The 17,589-nt window shown below is 45.3% G+C and overlaps 1 protein-coding gene across 1 annotated transcript in view; it reads left to right on the forward strand.

Annotated features, from left to right (window-relative positions):
- Positions 1-1,582: 1,582 nt before the first annotated feature.
- Positions 1,583-17,589, forward strand: part of LMO1 (LIM domain only 1) — a 139,086-nt gene continuing 123,079 nt past the window's right edge. Inside the window, exon 1 of the mRNA XM_040327867.1 lies at positions 1,583-2,190. Coding sequence (XP_040183801.1) covers positions 2,169-2,190 — 22 coding nt within the window. The 5' untranslated portion in view covers positions 1,583-2,168. The remainder of the gene's footprint in view (positions 2,191-17,589) is intronic.

Genomic DNA, 17,589 nt, shown 5'->3' on the forward strand with positions numbered 1-17,589 from the left:
CTCCTTCTTCTTCTTCTCCTACTTCTCCTTCTTCTTCTTCTTCTTTTTCTCCTTCTCCTTCTTCTCCTTCTTCTCCTTCTCACTCTTCTCCTTCTTCTTCTTCTTCTTCTTCTTCTTCTTCTTCTCCTTCTCCTCCTGATTCTTCTCCTTCTTCTCCTTCTTCTTCTCCTCCTTCTTCTCCTTTTCCTTCTTCTCTTCCTCTTCCTTCTTCTTCTCCTTCTCCTTCTTCTCCTTATTCTTCTGCTCTTTCTTCTTCTCCTCCTCCTTCTCCTTCTCCTTCTCCTTCTCATTTTTCTTCTTCTTCTCCTTCTTCTTCTCCTTCTTCTCCGTCTTCTCCTTCTTCTCTGTCTTCTCCATCTTCTCCTTCTTCTCCTTCATCTTCTCCTTCTTATCCTTCTCCTTTTCCTCCTTTTCCTCCTTTTCCTCCTTCTCCTTCTTCTCCTTCTTCTCCTCCTTTTCCTCCTTCTCCTTCTTCTCCTCCTTTTCCTCCTTCTCCTTCTTCTTCTCCTTCTTCTTCTCCTTCTTCTCCTTCTTCTCCTCCTTTTCCTCCTTCTCCTTCTTCTCCTACTTTTCCTCCTTCTCCTTATTCTCCTTCTCCTTCTTCTCCTTCTTCTCCTTCTTCTCCTTCTCCTTTTCCTCCTTCTCCTCCTTCTCCTCCTTCTTCTCCTCCTTTTCCTCCTTCTTCTCCTTCTTCTCCTTCTCCTTCTCCTCCTCCTTCTCATCCTCCTTCTCCTCCTTCTTCTCCTTCTCCTTCCTCCTTCTCCTTCTTCTCCTTCTCCTCCTCCTCCTTCTCCTTCTTCTCCTTCTCCTCCTCCTTCTCCTTCTCCTTCTCCTCCTCCTTCTCCTTCTTCTCCTTCTCCTTCCTCTCCTTCTCCTCCTCCTTCTCCTTCTCCTTCTCCTCCTCCTTCTCATTCTCCTTCTCCTCCTTCTTCTCCTTCTCCTTCCTCCTTCTCCTTCTTCTCCTTCTCCTCCTCCTCCTTCTCCTTCCTCTCCTTCTCCTCCTCCTCCTTCTCCTTCTCCTTCTCCTTCTCCTTCTCCTCCTCCTTCTCCTTCTCCTTCTTCTCCTTCTCCTTCCTCTCCTTCTCCTCCTCCTTCTCCTTCTCCTTCTCCTCCTCCTTCTCCTACTCCTTCTCCTCCTTCTCCTCCTCCTTCTCCTTCTCCTTCTCCTCCTCCTTCTCCTACTCCTTCTCCTCCTTCTCCTCCGTGGAGCCAGAGATTTGTCAGGGACCCGCAATGACCTGCCGGAGGCTGCGGATCGCTCATCTCCCGGATCAGTAGCAGAGAGCGCACACACCTGGACCCAATCAGAAATATATACGGAAGCGTTTCCCCCGCGTGGGTCGCCTCCGATGAGCTCGGACTGGACGATGAGACGGTGTCATCACTGTCCCCTCCCTCCCCGCCGCGCTCACTCACACACACACACGACTGCGCTTTTGTGTTTTGTTAAAATTAATGAGAAAACTTCTGGTGCCCTAGGGGTAATTAGTGTCCTTGGAGTTAAATAAGCTAATACTTAGACACCCCTTGCACAGCCAATTATGTTTGTGTATTGAATAATTGATTCAAAGAGGGGGGGAGGGGAGGGGAGGCTGCTAATCAGATCTCACCATAATGAATTGATTTAATTAACAAGGGAGATCTTAGGGACTCTGGGAAATGAGTGCAGTTCTCTGGCAGCGGCAGGAAAGCACACAGCACATAAATTGGAGGAGAAAAGCAGCGAAGACGACGTCTCCTTCCCACACACGGAATATTCTTCCCCCCCTTCTCCTCGGTTCGAGAAGCCGTCGTGAGACCCGGCTGGGAGTAAGTCGTCTTCCGTTCCACCGAGGAAGATCTTATTCCACACGCCAGGAACGCCGGCCGTCAGGAATCCCCCCCCCACCCTCCATCTGTTACCGGATAGCTCCGTCGGTAGAGCGTCAGCCTTAGTTTATGCCATTCTTCAAGGTGCCGGAGGAAGGGGGTGAAAGAGTCTTCGCGTTCTCCACGCCAGGCGCTCCTGAATGTGATCCGGGCTCTCCGGGAGTCGCGCCGTCGTGCCGCCGCCGTCGCTGCCGCTGGCTGGCTGCATCGTAAGACGTGTCTCATCTGCCTGGAAGGACACGCGGAGCCTTCTGGAGACGGAGGCGTCCGAGAGCGGGCTCCCCGCAGCCTCTGGGAGGATGGTGCTGGATAAAGAGGAAGGTGAGTGGCTGATTTTTATTGACTTCCCCCGTTATTCCGCGACTCGTCTCTCTCTCTCTCCCCGCACACGCCGCTGACATCCAGATTAGCGCTTTGTAGAGGCTTCTGTCGCTCTCTGCTTCGACAAAGTAAACACGATCGAGTCGCGACGCCACCGCAGCTGATGAAAATTGACGTTCACAACAATTTTTTTTTTGCAGAATTCCATCATCACAAACCAATCCCCCCTCCCCCCCCCCCAATCCAAGCAATTTCTCCCGCTCACCTCGAATCTCTCCGCGAGATCTCCTCCTAATAAATTAAGTGGGGAAAAAATCCCGGGGCTACGGCGACACAAATTTTACTTTTCAAATGAGTCGCACGTGAAAGGACGCCGCCGCCAGGATTCAAGTTTCGGTCATCCGCAGATTGTGTTAGCGGAGGAGGGGGGGGGTGAGGGAGGAGGGAAAATCATCTCGGAGGAACACTAACGAGGGGCAAGTTTTGGAGGGTTTGACACATTGTATTCCTGCTTGGGATGTAGCAGGGAGAAACAATGTTGTCCCAGATAATTCTGCAACAACGTTGTCCAGGTGATTCTGCAACAACGTTGTCCAGGTGATTCTGCAACAACGTTGTCCCGGATAATTCTGCAACAACGTTGTCCAGGTGATTCTGCAACAATATTGTCCAGGTGATTCTGCAACAACGTTGTCCCGGATAATTCTGCAACAACGTTGTCCAGGTGATTCTGCAACAATATTGTCCAGGTGATTCTGCAACAACGTTGTCCCAGGTGATTCTGCAACAACGTTGTCCCAGGTAATTCTGCAGCAACGTTGTCCCAGGTAATTCTGCAACAACGTTGTCCCAGGTGATTCTGCAACAACGTTGTCCCAGGTAATTCTGCAGCAACGTTGTCCCAGGTAATTCTGCAACAACGTTGTCCCAGGTGATTCTGCAACAACGTTGTCCCAGGTAATTCTGCAGCAACGTTGTCCCAGGTAATTCTGCAACAACGTTGTCCAGGTGATTCTGCAACAATGTTGTCCAGGTGATTCTGCAACAACGTTGTCCCAGGTAATTCTGCAACAATATTGTCCAGGTGATTCTGCAACAACGTTGTCCAGGTGATTCTGCAACAACGTTGTCCAGGTGATTCTGCAACAACGCTGTCCAGGTGATTCTGCAACAATATTGTCCAGGTGATTCTGCAACAACGTTGTCCAGGTAATTCTGCAACAATGTTGTCCAGGTGATTCTGCAACAACGTTGTCCCAGGTAATTCTGCAACAATGTTGTCCCAGGTAATTCTGCAACAATGTTGTCCAGGTGATTCTGCAACAACGTTGTCCCAGGTAATTCTGCAACAATGTTGTCCAGGTGATTCTCCAGCAACGTTGTCCAGGTGATTCTGCAACAACGTTGTCCAGGTGAATTCTTTAAATTCTGCAAGCAGGATAAGACGGCAATGCAAAAAAGATATAAAAAAAGAGGAATATTTTTATCTGCATGGGCTTTAGAGTGACGGACGGGGCTGGAGAATAAGCGACTTGCAGGCAGCTGAAGGGTTAAGATCTGAGCATGAGCCTTGACTTGTCACCGGGTCTCACTCACGGCAGCGGCAGCTGGTAAAAACAATTGTGCCCGCCGCTTAGAGACCGTGCCAGCTGAAATAAAAGAATTGCAGAGTAGGATCAGTGTCGACCGAGGCACTTTACGTAAAATCTCTCCTCTCCCCCCCCCCCTCCCCTCCAGCCGTCTCCAAAAGATGCTTCTGCGGCCGGCAATTACTCCCTAATAGCCGGACAGATGTCTGACATTGATCCGCTCCTTAAAAAGGTAGCAATTACCAAAGAGTGCCAACAGCTCCCATTTCTTTTGCCTGTTTGATGTGAGAGGCTCCCGGAGCTCTTGGGGTTGCAGGTGCGACTCCGCGGCCGTCCTCGTGCCACGTCGGCGATAGAGAGAGCACTTGGAAATTAACGTGGTGGGTAATGATGACATGAAACGCGGAGAGCTGACACTTAGCTCGGCTTCGAGAAGGGTCGCCGGCTTTCATTTTCCGGAGCGCATCTGCAATTGGACGTACTTGTCGTTGGAGGTTTTTTTTTTTTTTTTACGCCTCCGTGGTTGCTTATTGGTAACACTTTGTACGATGCCATGTGGCACGGCAGTGCTATATCAATTATTAATGACTGCAATAAATCATAAGCGCAGATTTAATTGCCGGCGTTCGGTTGATCGGCGTTTGGGCAAAGTTCTGCATTAATTTCGGTGGTGGGCCAGTTACTGAGGGTTGTGTTGCGCAATCATTGACGACTGACGATGCCGTAAATAACTGGTCCCAATCCTTGCCATGTACAGACCATTCTTCCTTTAACCACCAGTCTCAATATACTCCTGGTCCTTATACCGCGATGTTTTATTGGTTGGTATTTTACAACTTTCTGGATTATTAGGATATATGATTGAGTAGTATGAATGCAAGTCTCTGTACTCGGTTCCATGTGCGTCATTTTTGGGCTATCAGGCGACCACTGGTGTAGTAACCCAAACTGGTCCCGTGCTCAGCATGCATCACAGAATGGGGGACCCCAAATACTTTACACCCAATTCTAGTGTCCTGATGTACATTTGCCATACATACTCCTCAATGGATCACTATTGCTATACATTCACCTCAATGGATCACTCTTAAGCCCCGTACACACGTCCGAGAAACTCAACGGGCAAAACACATCGTTTTGCTCGTCGAGTTCCTTGTGAAGCCACCAAGGATCTCGGCAAGCCAAGTTTCCTCATTGACTAACGAGGAAATAGAGAACATGTTCTCTATTTGGCCCGACGAGATCCTCGTAGGTTTCCTCGGCCAAAAGTGTACACACGACCGGGTTTCTCGGCAGAATACGACTCCGATCAAGTTTCTGGCTGAATTCTGCCGAGAAACTCGGTCGTGTGTACGGGGCCTCACTGTATGTTCTCCTCAATGGATTTTTCTTGCTATACGTTCTCCTCAAGGGATCACTCTTGCTATACATTCCACTCAATAGATCACTCTTACTATACATTCCACTCAATAGATCACTCTTGCTATACGTTCCCCCCAATAGATCACTCTTTCTATACATTACCCTCAATGGATCACTCTTACTGTATGTTCTCCTCAATAGATCACGCTTGCTATACGTTCTCCGTAATAGATCGCTCTTGCTATATGTTCCCTTCAATAGCTCACTCTTGCTATACATTCTCCTCCATGGATCAATCTTGATATAAGTTCTCCTCAATGGATCACTCTTTCTATACGTTACCCTCAATGGATCACTCTTGCTATACATTCCCCTCAATGGATCACTCTTTCTATACGTTCCCCTCAATAGATCATTCTTGCTATACATTCTCCTCAATATATCACTCTTGCTATACATTCTCCTCAATATATCGCTCTTGCTATACATTCTCCTTAATGGATCACTGTTGCAATACGTTCCCCTCAATAGATCACTCTTTCTATACATTACCCTCAATGGATCACTCTTGCTATACGTTCCCCTCAATGCATCACTCTTGCCATACGTTCTCCTCAATAGATCGCTCTTGCTATACATTCTCCTCAATAGATCGCTCTTGCTATACATTCTCCTCAATAGATCACTCTTGCTATACATTCTCCTCAATAGATCACTCTTGCTATACATTCTCCTCCATGGATCAGTCTTGCGAGACATTCTCAATGGATCAATCTTGCTATACGTTCTCCTCAATGGATCACTCTGGCTATACATTCTCCTCAATGGATCACTCTTGCTATACGTTCTCCTCAATGGATCACTCTTGCTATACGTTCTCCTCAATGGATCACTCTTGCTATACATTCTCCTCAATGGATCACTCTTGCTATACATTCTCCTCAATGGATCACTCTTGCTATACGTTCTCCTCAATGGATCACTCTTGCTATACGTTCTCCTCAATGGATCACTCTTGCTAGACATTCTCCTCGAAGGATCATTCTTCCTTCAAGAAGAAGTTACTGCCAGGAGAAAAAATTTCTTATGAGACTCCTTTGGTCAGGAATTAAAAAGTTGAAATCTAATTTTACTGTTGTAAGGTAAAAGATTTGGAAAACCACAGATTGGAGTAATTTGGGGTTATGAGTGATGGCTCGATCTTCAAAGATCCCTTTTAATCAGTGAAATGACTTCTTCTTGAATGTTCTGTTTAATAATTTTATAACTGAAAATTAGAAACTGCTCCCTCGTTTACTAATGAATAGGCGTCATCAATGACCGCACTGACAGATCAGAGGTTTGTATTCCTAATAAATAAAATTTGCACTCTTTTATTTCCTAAGTGTTCCCTTCTTCTGAAGGTGAGATTAGACACCTAAATACGGCCTTAAATCAGTACTTTCTATCTGATCTGTGCATGTATTTTGTACTATTGACATGTTATGGTCTCTGAATGTAACAATCTCTTTTTAAGTGCTCCATAAAAAATGGATGTCGGCAAAATGCGACAAATTTAAACAGCTGGTGGGATGTCGGAGCGCTACTTGGAGGGTCAACCTAAAAACTGAAGTTGGTATTAATTGAAGGAACTGGGGAAACGATTGGAAACAGATTCTTGAAGTAGGAAAGATAGGTGACCTTTTAGAGGACCGCCATGTTTTGGATGAGTTGTCAGGATCTACTTGATGTGGCCATACACGACCCGAGCATCAACTGCTAACATCTTAACTAAAACCAGCACTTGCTTCTATCAGAAGAGCTTCTTATATCACTGTGGAAGTGACTATAATAGTGATTATTATTTCCCCGTTTGTTTAGTGATAATTGTTCCCCCTATTGTTTAGTAACTCTTCCCTGTTCCTCACTAATGCAAGTGGGCACCTACAATACAGTATATTGATTGGCTTGAGTAGATAGGTCATGGTAGCTCCTGGAAGTGGACAAAGCTGGTCACATCTCTCTATGATGGTGATGACCAAGGTTTGGTAAGAGTCCTAGGAAAGTTTAAACATCCGGCCACAGTGATCAGATATTTGATTATTTAAATTTATCTCAGTTGCACAGAATGTGGCCTCCCTGGTTGGACCACAAGGGTTTTCTCTCCCCCCTCCCTCCTTCCTTCGTTCTCCCAGGCAACCCTTCTCACCTTTTCTTGTCTCTAACTCTCCTATAACCCTTCGACTGAGATGGGTATACCTATTTCTTCCTATCCCAATCATCCTCTATTGGCTTGGCAGTTCTTCTTCTTCTTCTAGTTCTTCTTCTTCTAGTTCTTCTTCTTATAGTTCTTCTTCTTCTTTTAGCTCTTCTTCTAGCTCTTCTTTTTCTAGTTCTTCTTCTTCTTCTAGTTCTTCTTCTTCTTCTAGCTCTTCTTCTTCTAGCTCTTCTTCTTCTAGTTCTTCTTCTTCTAGTTCTTCTTCTTCTTCTTCTTCTACTTCTTCTTCTTCTTATAGTTCTTATAGTTATTCTTCTTCTTCCTCTTCTTCTAGGTATTCTTCTTCTTCCTCTTCTTATAGTTCTTCTTCTAGTTCTTCTTCTTCTTCTAGTTCTTCTTCTAGTTCTTCTAGTTCTTCTTCTAGTTCTTTTTCTTCTCCTAGTTCTTCTTTTTCTTCTTCTTCTTCTTCTTCTTCTTCTTCTTCTTCTTCTTCTTCTAGTTCTTCTTCTTTTAGCTCTTCTTCTTCTAATTCTTCTTCTTCTAGTTCTTCTTCTAGTTCTTCTAATGCCGCCTACACACGATCATTTTTCGGCATGAAAAAAAACGTAGTTTTTCAAAAACGTCATTTAAAATGATTGTGTGTGGGCTACACATCATTTTTCAGGTTCTGAAAAACGAAAAAAAAAAAAAAAATTCGAACATTGTGTATATTTTAACGTTGTCTTAAACAATGTCGTTTTTCGGGTTGTAAAAAATGATCGTGTGTGGGCTAATACTACGTAAAAAACTTGCGCATGCTCAGAAGCCAGTTATGAGACGGGAGCGCTCGTTCTGGTAAAACTACCGTTCATAATGGAGATCGCACATTCATCACGCTGTAACAGACAAAAAAGCGCAAATCGTCTTTTACTAACACGGAATCAGCAAAAGCAGCCCAAAGGCGAATGGAACTTCCCCTTTATAGTGCCGTCGTACGTGTTGTACGTCACCGCGCTTTGCTAGATCATTTTTTTAAAACGATGGTGTGTGGGCAACGTCGTTCTAGTGATGAAGTTGGGAAAACGTTGTTTTTTTAGACAAAAATTATCATGTGTATGCGATATTATAGTTATTCTTCTTCATCCTCTTCTTCTAGTTCTTCTTCTTCTAGTTCTTCTTCTAGTTCTTCTTCTTCTAGTTCTTCTTCTTCTTCTAGTTCTTCTTCTTCTTCTAGTTCTTCTTCTTCTAGTTCTTCTTCTAGTTCTTCTTCTTCTAGTTCTTCTTCTTCTTCTAGTTCTTCTTCTTCTTCATCCTCTTCTTCTAGTTCTTCTTCTTCTAGTTCTTCTTCTTCTAGTTCTTCTTCTTCTAGTTCTTCTTCTAGTTCTTCTTCTTCTAGTTCTTCTTCTTCTTCTAGTTCTTCTTCTTCTAGTTCTTCTTCTTCTAGTTCTTCTTCTAGTTCTTCTTCTTCTAGTTCTTCTTCTTCTTCTAGTTCTTCTTCTAGTTCTTCTTCTTCTAGTTCTTCTTCTTCTAGTTCTTCTTCTTCTAGTTCTTCTTCTAGTTCTTCTTCTTCTAGTTCTTCTTAGGCCGCGTACACACGGTCGAACATGTCCGCTGAAACTGGTCCGCGGACCAGTTTCTGCGGACATGTCCGACCGTGTGTACGGCCTAGCGGACAGGTTTCCAGCGGACAAAAGTTTCTTAGCAAGCTTAGAAACTTGTCCGCTGGAAACATGTCCGTCGGACATGTCCGATGGTTAGTACACTTAATCGGACATGTCTGCTGGTTATGACGTGTAACCAGCGTCCCGAAATCCCGCGCATGCGTCAAATTGATTTGACGCATTCGTGGAAGCATTGCACTTCCGTGTTTGAGAACGTCGGTGTCTTCTACGTCACCGCGTTCTCTGTCCGCGGGGCTTTTGGTCTGATTTTTGAAGTTCTACGCAATGCCATGAAAACCAGAGAAGTCCCTTTTTTTTTTATGGTCACCAAGCAGAACCCGGCTCTCCCTGGGCTAATCTTGCGATTATCAATCTTTGTGCCGGTTCGGCTCTCACCAGCAATTACCGAGTTCCTACAATCCTCAGAAGCCGATCTTACCCGGCTAACCTTGCTCGTATTTTGCGCTCTCACCGGCAATGTTCTAGTTCCCACCGTTCCCTTCTCGGAGACATCGGAGATTCTCTTTAAAGCGGGTCTATTTTTCATTTTCGCTGTGATGAATTGACTTAAAAAAAAGATTGCGGGCCCCCGACTGATCAATACTTTTTATGCTTAAAGATGCCTTTAATCTTGTCGGCATCAGTGACATTTTCAGCATCTTTTTTTGCTGAGGGCTACACGGTAGCGAGCGACGTGTTTCCACAGCGATTGTCAGGAAAGCAGCGGGGGAGCCGTCTTCAGCAGGCAAAGGCAAGTCGAGAGCAAAGACTGAGATGTGACGGGGTCGCCGTTCCGGCACCTTCCCCGCTCCTCTGAGCTTCACTCCACTTGGAGGACTCAAAGCAGGAGTTGTGTTGATGCTGCAAAGTGCAGATTTTTTTTTTATTTGCACCGGCGGGTTACCGAGTCTTTAAAGTTTTGTCTTTTTAAAAAAAAAAAGGTTCCATTACTAAACGTATATTTATTGTATACGCCGCGGGTATAAAAGGGGTCCGGGCGTCGGGCCTCCGCGCCACCCAGACACAGGCTGGAAGTTTGAGAAACAGAGAAGGAACACAAAGAAGTCTCAGAGATAATCAGCCAGGTTATTGTCCATCAAGACAAAAGCCAGGAAATGACTCTCCGCCTTCCAGTTGTAAAAGTTTTGCAAGCAGAAGACGTTCCCTTCTTGGCTGAACTGGTCTTTATTAAATTGTACAGTACGGAGCTCTGCAAGGGAGGCTTCACTTTTCAGGCTTTGTTTTCCTTATTTATTTATTTTTGTGCTTGGTTCACAAAGCTAACACACAAGGATGAGGATTCTAACTTCTATAAAGTGACAGTTATTTTCAGCTAACACACAAGGATGAGGATTCTAACTTCTATAAAGTGACAGTTATTTTCAGCTAACACACAAGGGTGAGGATTCTAACTTCTATAAAGTGACAGTTATTTTCAGCTAACACACAAGGGTGAGGATTCTAACTTCTATAAAGTGACTGAGACTAAAAAGATTTAATATAGTCCCCTGGCAGAAAATAAAGGGCCAGATCCTCAAAAAACGGGCTTAACTTAAATATTCCGATTTAAGTTACACCGCCGCAAAATTTCTACCTAAGTGCCCGATCCACAAAGCACTTACCTAGAAATTTTGAATGGAGTAACTTAAATCGGGCCGGCGCAAGGCGTTCCTCATCATCAGGGGGCGAATCCCATTTAAATGAGGCGCGCTCCCGCGCCGGCCGTACTGCGCATGCTCGTGACGTCATTTTCCCGACGGGCATAGCGCGAAATTACGTTACGTCGGGCTTTGTGGATCACGACGGGTCAATAAAGATGCGTCGGGAAAAAAAAAAGATACGGCGGCAAAAAAAAAATTCAAAATCGAAAAAAAAGCGCGGCGCGAGGAAGAAGGGTCTGCTTTTACATGGTGTAAACAGTTTACACTTTGTAAAAGCAGCCCTAATTTTGCACTTGCAAACTAAAACTTACGGCGACAAAACGAAGCATAATAGCTTCGTGGATCGCCGTAAGTCCTAATTTGCATACCCGAAGCGGCATTTCGACGCGAAATGCCCCCAGCGGCGGATGCGGTACTGCATCCTAAGATCCGGCAGTGTAATTCAATTACACATGCCGGAATCTTCGTCCTAACTATGGAAAACTGATTCTGTGGATCAGTTCCATAGTTAGGACAAGGGATACGATGGAGTAACAGCAGTTACTCCGTCGTATCTCTTTTGAGGATCTGGCCCAAAGATCCTTATCCTTGTATTAAATGTACATCAAAAATGCCCCGCTAAGGACAGGCATATACTGTTGAAAAATCTAAATGTGCCTCCTTTTGACGTTGTATGTTGTTGTTGTTGTTAGTACAGTGGAACCTCGGATTACGAGTATAATCCGTTCCAGGAGAACGCTCGTAATCCAAAGTACCCGCAAATCAAAGCGAGTTTCCCCATTGAAGTCAATGGAAACGAAAATAATTTGTTCCGCATTGACTTCAATGGGATGCAATACCTTGGAAACGGCCGGAAAGGCTGACCTCCGCAAACCTCGGAAAGACTCCGTTCCCACGGTTTGCCGAGGTCAGCCAAGCTGTCTTCATGCCTTTAGTCTCCACTCGGTTTCGGCGTCCCCCCCCCCCCCCGCCTCAGGCCAAACACGGTACTGCACCACGCTTTGGCCTGAATCATGCTCATTTTGCGAGACAACACTCCCAAACCGAGTTACGATTTTTTTAAATACAGATGATCGTATTGCGAAACGCTCGTTAACCGCCTTACTCGCAATCTGAGGTTCCACTGTATTTTGAATTCACTTCGCTGGGCAATTGGAAGCCAGTGGAGGGATTGGCAGAGAGGGGTGGAGGACACTGAATGGAGACCAGTGGAGGGATTGGCAGAGAGGGGTGGAGGACACTGAATAAAGGCCAGTGTAGGGATTGGTAGAGAGGGGTGGAGGACACTGAATGGAGGCCAGTGGAGGGATTGGTAGAGAGGGGTGGAGGACACTGAATGGAGACCAGTGGAGGGATTGGCGGAGAGGGGTGGAGGACACTGAATGAAGGCCAGTGGAGGGATTGGTAGAGAGGGGTGGAGGACACTGAATGGAGACCAGTGGAGGGATTGTTAGAGAGAGGTGGAGGACACTGGATGGAGACCAGTGGAGGGATTGGCGGAGAGGGGTGGAGGACACTGAATGGAGACCAGTGGAGGGATTGGCGGAGTGGGGTGGAGGACACTGAATGGAGACCAGAGGAGGGAGTGGCGGAGTGGGGTGGAGGACACTGAATGGAGACCAGAGGAGGGATTGGTAGAGAGGGATGGAGGACACTGAATGTAGACCAGTGGAGGGATTAGTGGAGAGGGGTGGAGGACACTAAATGGAGACCAGTGGAGGGATTGGCAGAGAGGGGTGGAGAACACTGAATGGAGACCAGTGGAGGGATTGGCGGAGTGGGGTGGAGGACAATGAATGGAGACCAGAGGAGGGATTGGTAGAGAGGGATGGAGGACACTGAATGGAGACCAGTGGAGGGATTAGCGGAGAGGGGTGGAGGACACTGAATGGAGGTCAGTGGAGGGATTGGTAGAGAGGGATGGAGGACACTGAATGGAGGTCAGTGGTGGGATTGGCAGAGAGGGGTGGAGGACACTGAATGAGGAAAGGTGATGTGGATTTGTCTGTAACTTAATATCAAGTTCACATAATTTAACCTGAAAACTTTTCTTGAAACTCAAAACTCTAAATATTTAGCCGCCTCCTCCTCTTCCTCCTCCCCCTCCTCCTCCCCCCTCCTCTTCCCCCTCCCCCTCCTCCTCCTCGTCCTCGTCCTCCCCCTCCCTCCTCTTCCTCCTCCTCCTCCTCTTCCTCCTCCTCCTCTTCCTCCTCCTCTTCCTCCTCCTCCTCCTCCTCCTCCTCCTCTTCTTCCTCCTCCTCCTCCTCCTCCTCCTCCTCCTCCTCCTCTTCCTCCTCCTCTTCCTCCTCCTCCTCCTCTTCCTCCTCCTCCTCTTCCTCCTCCTCTTCCTCCTCCTCCTCCTCCTCCTCCTCTTCCTCCTCCTCCTCCTCTTCCTCCTCCTCCTCTTCCTCCTCCTCTTCCTCCTCCTCCTCCTCCTCCTCCTCCTCCTCCTCCTCCATTTATTGCAGCAACAAACCTTCTTCTTTATATGACTGAAGAGAAAAGATTGTAAAAAAAAAAAGAAATGAAAACAACGTTTTACTTTGTAATGTTACGGCACCGGAAATCGCGGCCTCGCACTTGTTTGTCCCGTCCACCATAAAAAAAACGTCATTTGCAGAATATTTTTTTTTTATCTTTTTTGGGTAGAGTAATCTTTATGTGAAAATATTTGTCTTATTACGACGCCTTGTAAAAGCCGTCACACAAGCTTTATGCCGATGCGTATGATGAGCAGCAGCAACAACGCGATTAGTTTACTTTTATAGAGCGAAACCGCGCAGAGTTCTAACCCCCGGCGCTTCCGGAGCCAACGGGTGAAGCTAAAGAGATTTTCTGGCTGGAAGAGACGGGGGTTGGAGAGAAGTTGAGGGTTTAAGGCGAAGTATGTTCCCGTGGAAGGGAAGGGTGGACAGGCGACAGAAGTGATCATTACCTTCAGTCAAAACAACCCTGAAACTGGGTTCCCAATCATAGAAGGATTGAAGGGGGGGGGGTGGTCTGCAAGGGATGCAAAGATACCACCAATAGTGGTCTTGCACCTTCTTGTGGGACAAATCGACAATCCATGTGACTGAATTTTTTTTGATAAAATTTTGATAGAATTTTCCAGTTGTTGTTTTTTTTCTTTCTTTCTCTTTTTTTTTTATTTACATTTATTTATTTTTATTTTTTCTATTTTTTTAACCTTGCACCTCCCTATCATCAAGTTCAATGTCAAAATGTTCTAATTTCGAGGGAATACAGGTAAAATGTGGAGACAGAAGTGTGGTGACTCTCCGTACCGTTCCTCATTTATAAACTATTACCCCCGGGGGAACTGTGACCTCCAAAAGATAACAATGGCTGGAGATGGGAAGGCCAATAGACACCATTCTGGTTGTTGGTTGTAAAATCGGGTCTGTCACCGATGAGCTCTGATTGGTGTGATTTCGGTTTCCTTGGTGCCCGGTGTTGGTAGATCTCCGCACAAGAGAAAAAGCTTCAGCAATGACAACTCTGATGCCCAGCAAGCTAATTATGGTTCTGCAGATGTTCATTTAGGTCAAGTTAAGGTTAAAGGTTAAGATCCCAATTAGGATTTAGGGGATTAATCAACGGATTAAACATTTGGGTTTGGGGTTCATTTGAATATTAGGTTCAGGGCTGAGGTTGGGGGAGGGGTTGGATGACCAGCATACAGATGAAATAATGTTGTTATGATAATGTGATGGCCACATGTCCGGTCAGGTTCTCAGAGCTCTCTAGATCTAGAGACCTAATAGTCCTGAGCTCTGAAGTGGTGGGCGTCAAAACACAGATGTCTGACCCAGTTACTTCTTCTTTTCCTTCTTTATGGGTATTAACAAAAATCTGCATCATGGCTTAATACAGAATGGGCAGTCCTATATTGGCACGCTAGCCATGAAGGTTTTCAGCTGGCATGGCAAGTTACGCACCATGGAAGAAGTAGAGAGGGGGCCCTGAAATCAGTTTACAGTTCAGTCTATGTATCAAGATATGGACTGGACTTTGGACCAGGTTATGGGCCGGGCTATGTACTAATCTATAGATGAGGGTGTAAATTAAACTATAAGCTGTTCTAAATTTCATGTTCTGGACCAGTCTATGAACTAGACTTTGGGCCAGTTTACCGTTCAGACTATTGACTGGGCTTTGGACCAGGTATGGAATGGACTGTAGAACAGGGTATGGGCTATTCTATGGATGAGGGTGTGGACCAGGCCATGGACCAGGTATGTAATGGACTGTAGAACAGGGTATGGGCTATTCTATGGATGAGGGTGTAGACCAGGTCACGGACCAGTTTGTGGACTAGGCTATGGACCAATTTATGTTTTTTAGGCTACTGACTGAGCTTTGGAATATCTATGAACCAGGTTATGGACTAGGCGATGGACCAGTTTAAACATGAAAATATAGCTTTGACTGTAGATCTGATTATAGTGAGGCCATGAACTGGACTTTTGACCAGGTTATAGACTAGACTTTGGACTAATCTTTAGAGAAGGGTATTGACTGGGTTATGGACAGGACTGCAGACCAGGGTATGGACTATTATACGGATGAGCATATGAACCAGCCCATGGACCAGTCTACGTACTAGGCTATGGACTGATTTATGATTCAGGCTATGGACTGGGCTTTATGATTCAGGCTATGGACTGGGCTTTATGATTCAGGCTATGGACTGGGCTTTATGGCCATTTATTTGCCAAGTTATGGAATATGCTATGGACCAGTCTGTGGATGAAGGTGTAGTTTTGACTATGAACCAGTTTAGGGTTCAGGCTATGAAGTGGGCTTAGGACCTATCTCTAGATAAGCGTTTTGATTGGGTTATGATCCAGGTTATGTACTAGTCTATAGATGAAGCTAAAGATTAGGCTGTGGAGAGAAAATGAAGTAGGCTATGGATCAGGCTATAGACTAGGCTGCCAACCAGTCAACAGAAAAGTCAATAGACAAGGTTATGGACTAAGCTATAGACAAATCTATGTACTAGGCTATGGACTGATTTATGATTCAGGCTATTGACTGGACTTTATGAACATCTATGAGCCAAGTTATGGAATATGCGATTGACCAGTCTATGGATGAAGGTGTAGTTTTGACTACTGTATAAACCTGTTTATAGTTCAGTCTATGAAGTTGGCTTTAGACTAATCTCTAGATAAGGGTTTTGACTGGGTTATAAAGCAGGCTATGAACTATTCTATGATTGAAACTTTGCACCAGGCTGTGGAGAGACAATGAACCAGTCTATGGTTCAGGCTATCACCTAGGCTACCAACCAGGCTACAGATAAGCCAATGGACTAGATTATGGATTAGACTGTGGACCAGGTTATGGACTAGGCTGGGGATCAGTCTGTGGATGAGGGTATAATATTGACTATGAACCTGATATGGTTGAGGCTATGAAGCGGGCTTTGGACCAGTCTAAATGCCAGACTTTGAACTAAGCACTAGATAAGGGTTTTGATTGGATTATGAACCAGGCTATGGACTATTCTATGAGTGAAGCTATGGACCAGGCTGGGGAAAGACAGTTAACCAGGCTATGGATCAGATTATGAACTAGCTACCAAGCTACAGACAAGTCTTAGACCAGGTTATGGATTAAGTTATGAACTAGGCTATGTACCAGTCTATGGGTGACGGTGTAGTTTTGACTACGAACCTGTTCATAGTTCAGGCAATTACTAACTGGGCTTTGGACCAGTCTAAAAGTCAGACCTTGGACTGATCTCTAGATAAGGGTTTTGATTGGCTTTTGAACCATGCTTTGGATTATTCTATGGATGGAGCTATGGACTGGGCTATGGAGAGACAATAAACAAGGGTATGGATCAAAGGGTATGGATATCAAATGGTTTATGGTTCAGACAATTAACTGGGCTTTGAACCAGTCTAAAGACCAGGCTTTTGATTAGTCCCTAGATAAGAGTTTTGACTGGGTTATGAACCAAGCTATGGACTATTCCATGGATAAAGCCATGGACTAGAATGCCAACCAGGCTAAAGATAAGTCAAAAGACCAGGTTATGGTCTAGGCTTTGGACCAGTCTATGAAAGGTGTAGTTTTTGGCTATTAACCTATTTATGGTTCAGGTTTTGAACTGGGCTTTGGACCAGTCTAAAGGCCAGGCTTTGGACTAATCTCCAGATAAGGGTTTCGATTGGGTTATGAACCAGGCTATGGACTATCCCATGGATAAGCTATGGACTAGAATGCCAACCATGCTAAAGATAAGTCAATAGACCAGGTTGTGGACTAGGCTTTCGACCAGTCAATGCATGAAGGTGTCGTTTTGAGTATCAACCGATTTATGGGTCAGGAAATTTACTGGGCTTTGAACCAGTCTAAAGACCAGGCTTTTGACTAGTCTCTAGATAAGTGTTTTTATTTGGTTATGAACCAGGCTATGGACTATTCAATGGCTGAAGCTATGGACCAGACTGTTTACCAGGCTATAGACTAGGCTACCACCCAAGCTACAGACAAGTCAATTGACCAGGTTATGGATTAGGCTTTGGACCAGTCTATGAAAGGCGTAGTTTTGGCTATTAACTTGTTCATGGTTCAGGCTATGAACTGGACTTTGGACCAGTCTAAAGGCCAGGCTTTGGACTAATCTCTAGATAAAGGTTTTGATTGGGTTATGAACCAGGCTATGGACTATTCCATGGATGAAGCTATGGACTAGAATGCCAAACAGGCTAAAGATAAGACAATTGACCAGGTTATGGATTAGGCTTTGGACCAGTCTATGAAAGGCGTAGTTTTGGCTATTAACCTGTTCATGGTTCAGGCTATGAACTGGACTTTGGAACAGTCTAAAGGCCGGGCTTTGGACTAATCTCTAGATAAGGTTTTTGACTGGGTTATGAACCAGGCTATGGACTAGGCTTAAGACAAGTCAATAGACCAGGTTATGGATTAGGCTA

Source organism: Rana temporaria, chromosome 11, assembly GCF_905171775.1.
Source record: "Rana temporaria chromosome 11, aRanTem1.1, whole genome shotgun sequence".
Lineage (NCBI taxonomy): Eukaryota > Metazoa > Chordata > Amphibia > Anura > Ranidae > Rana > Rana temporaria.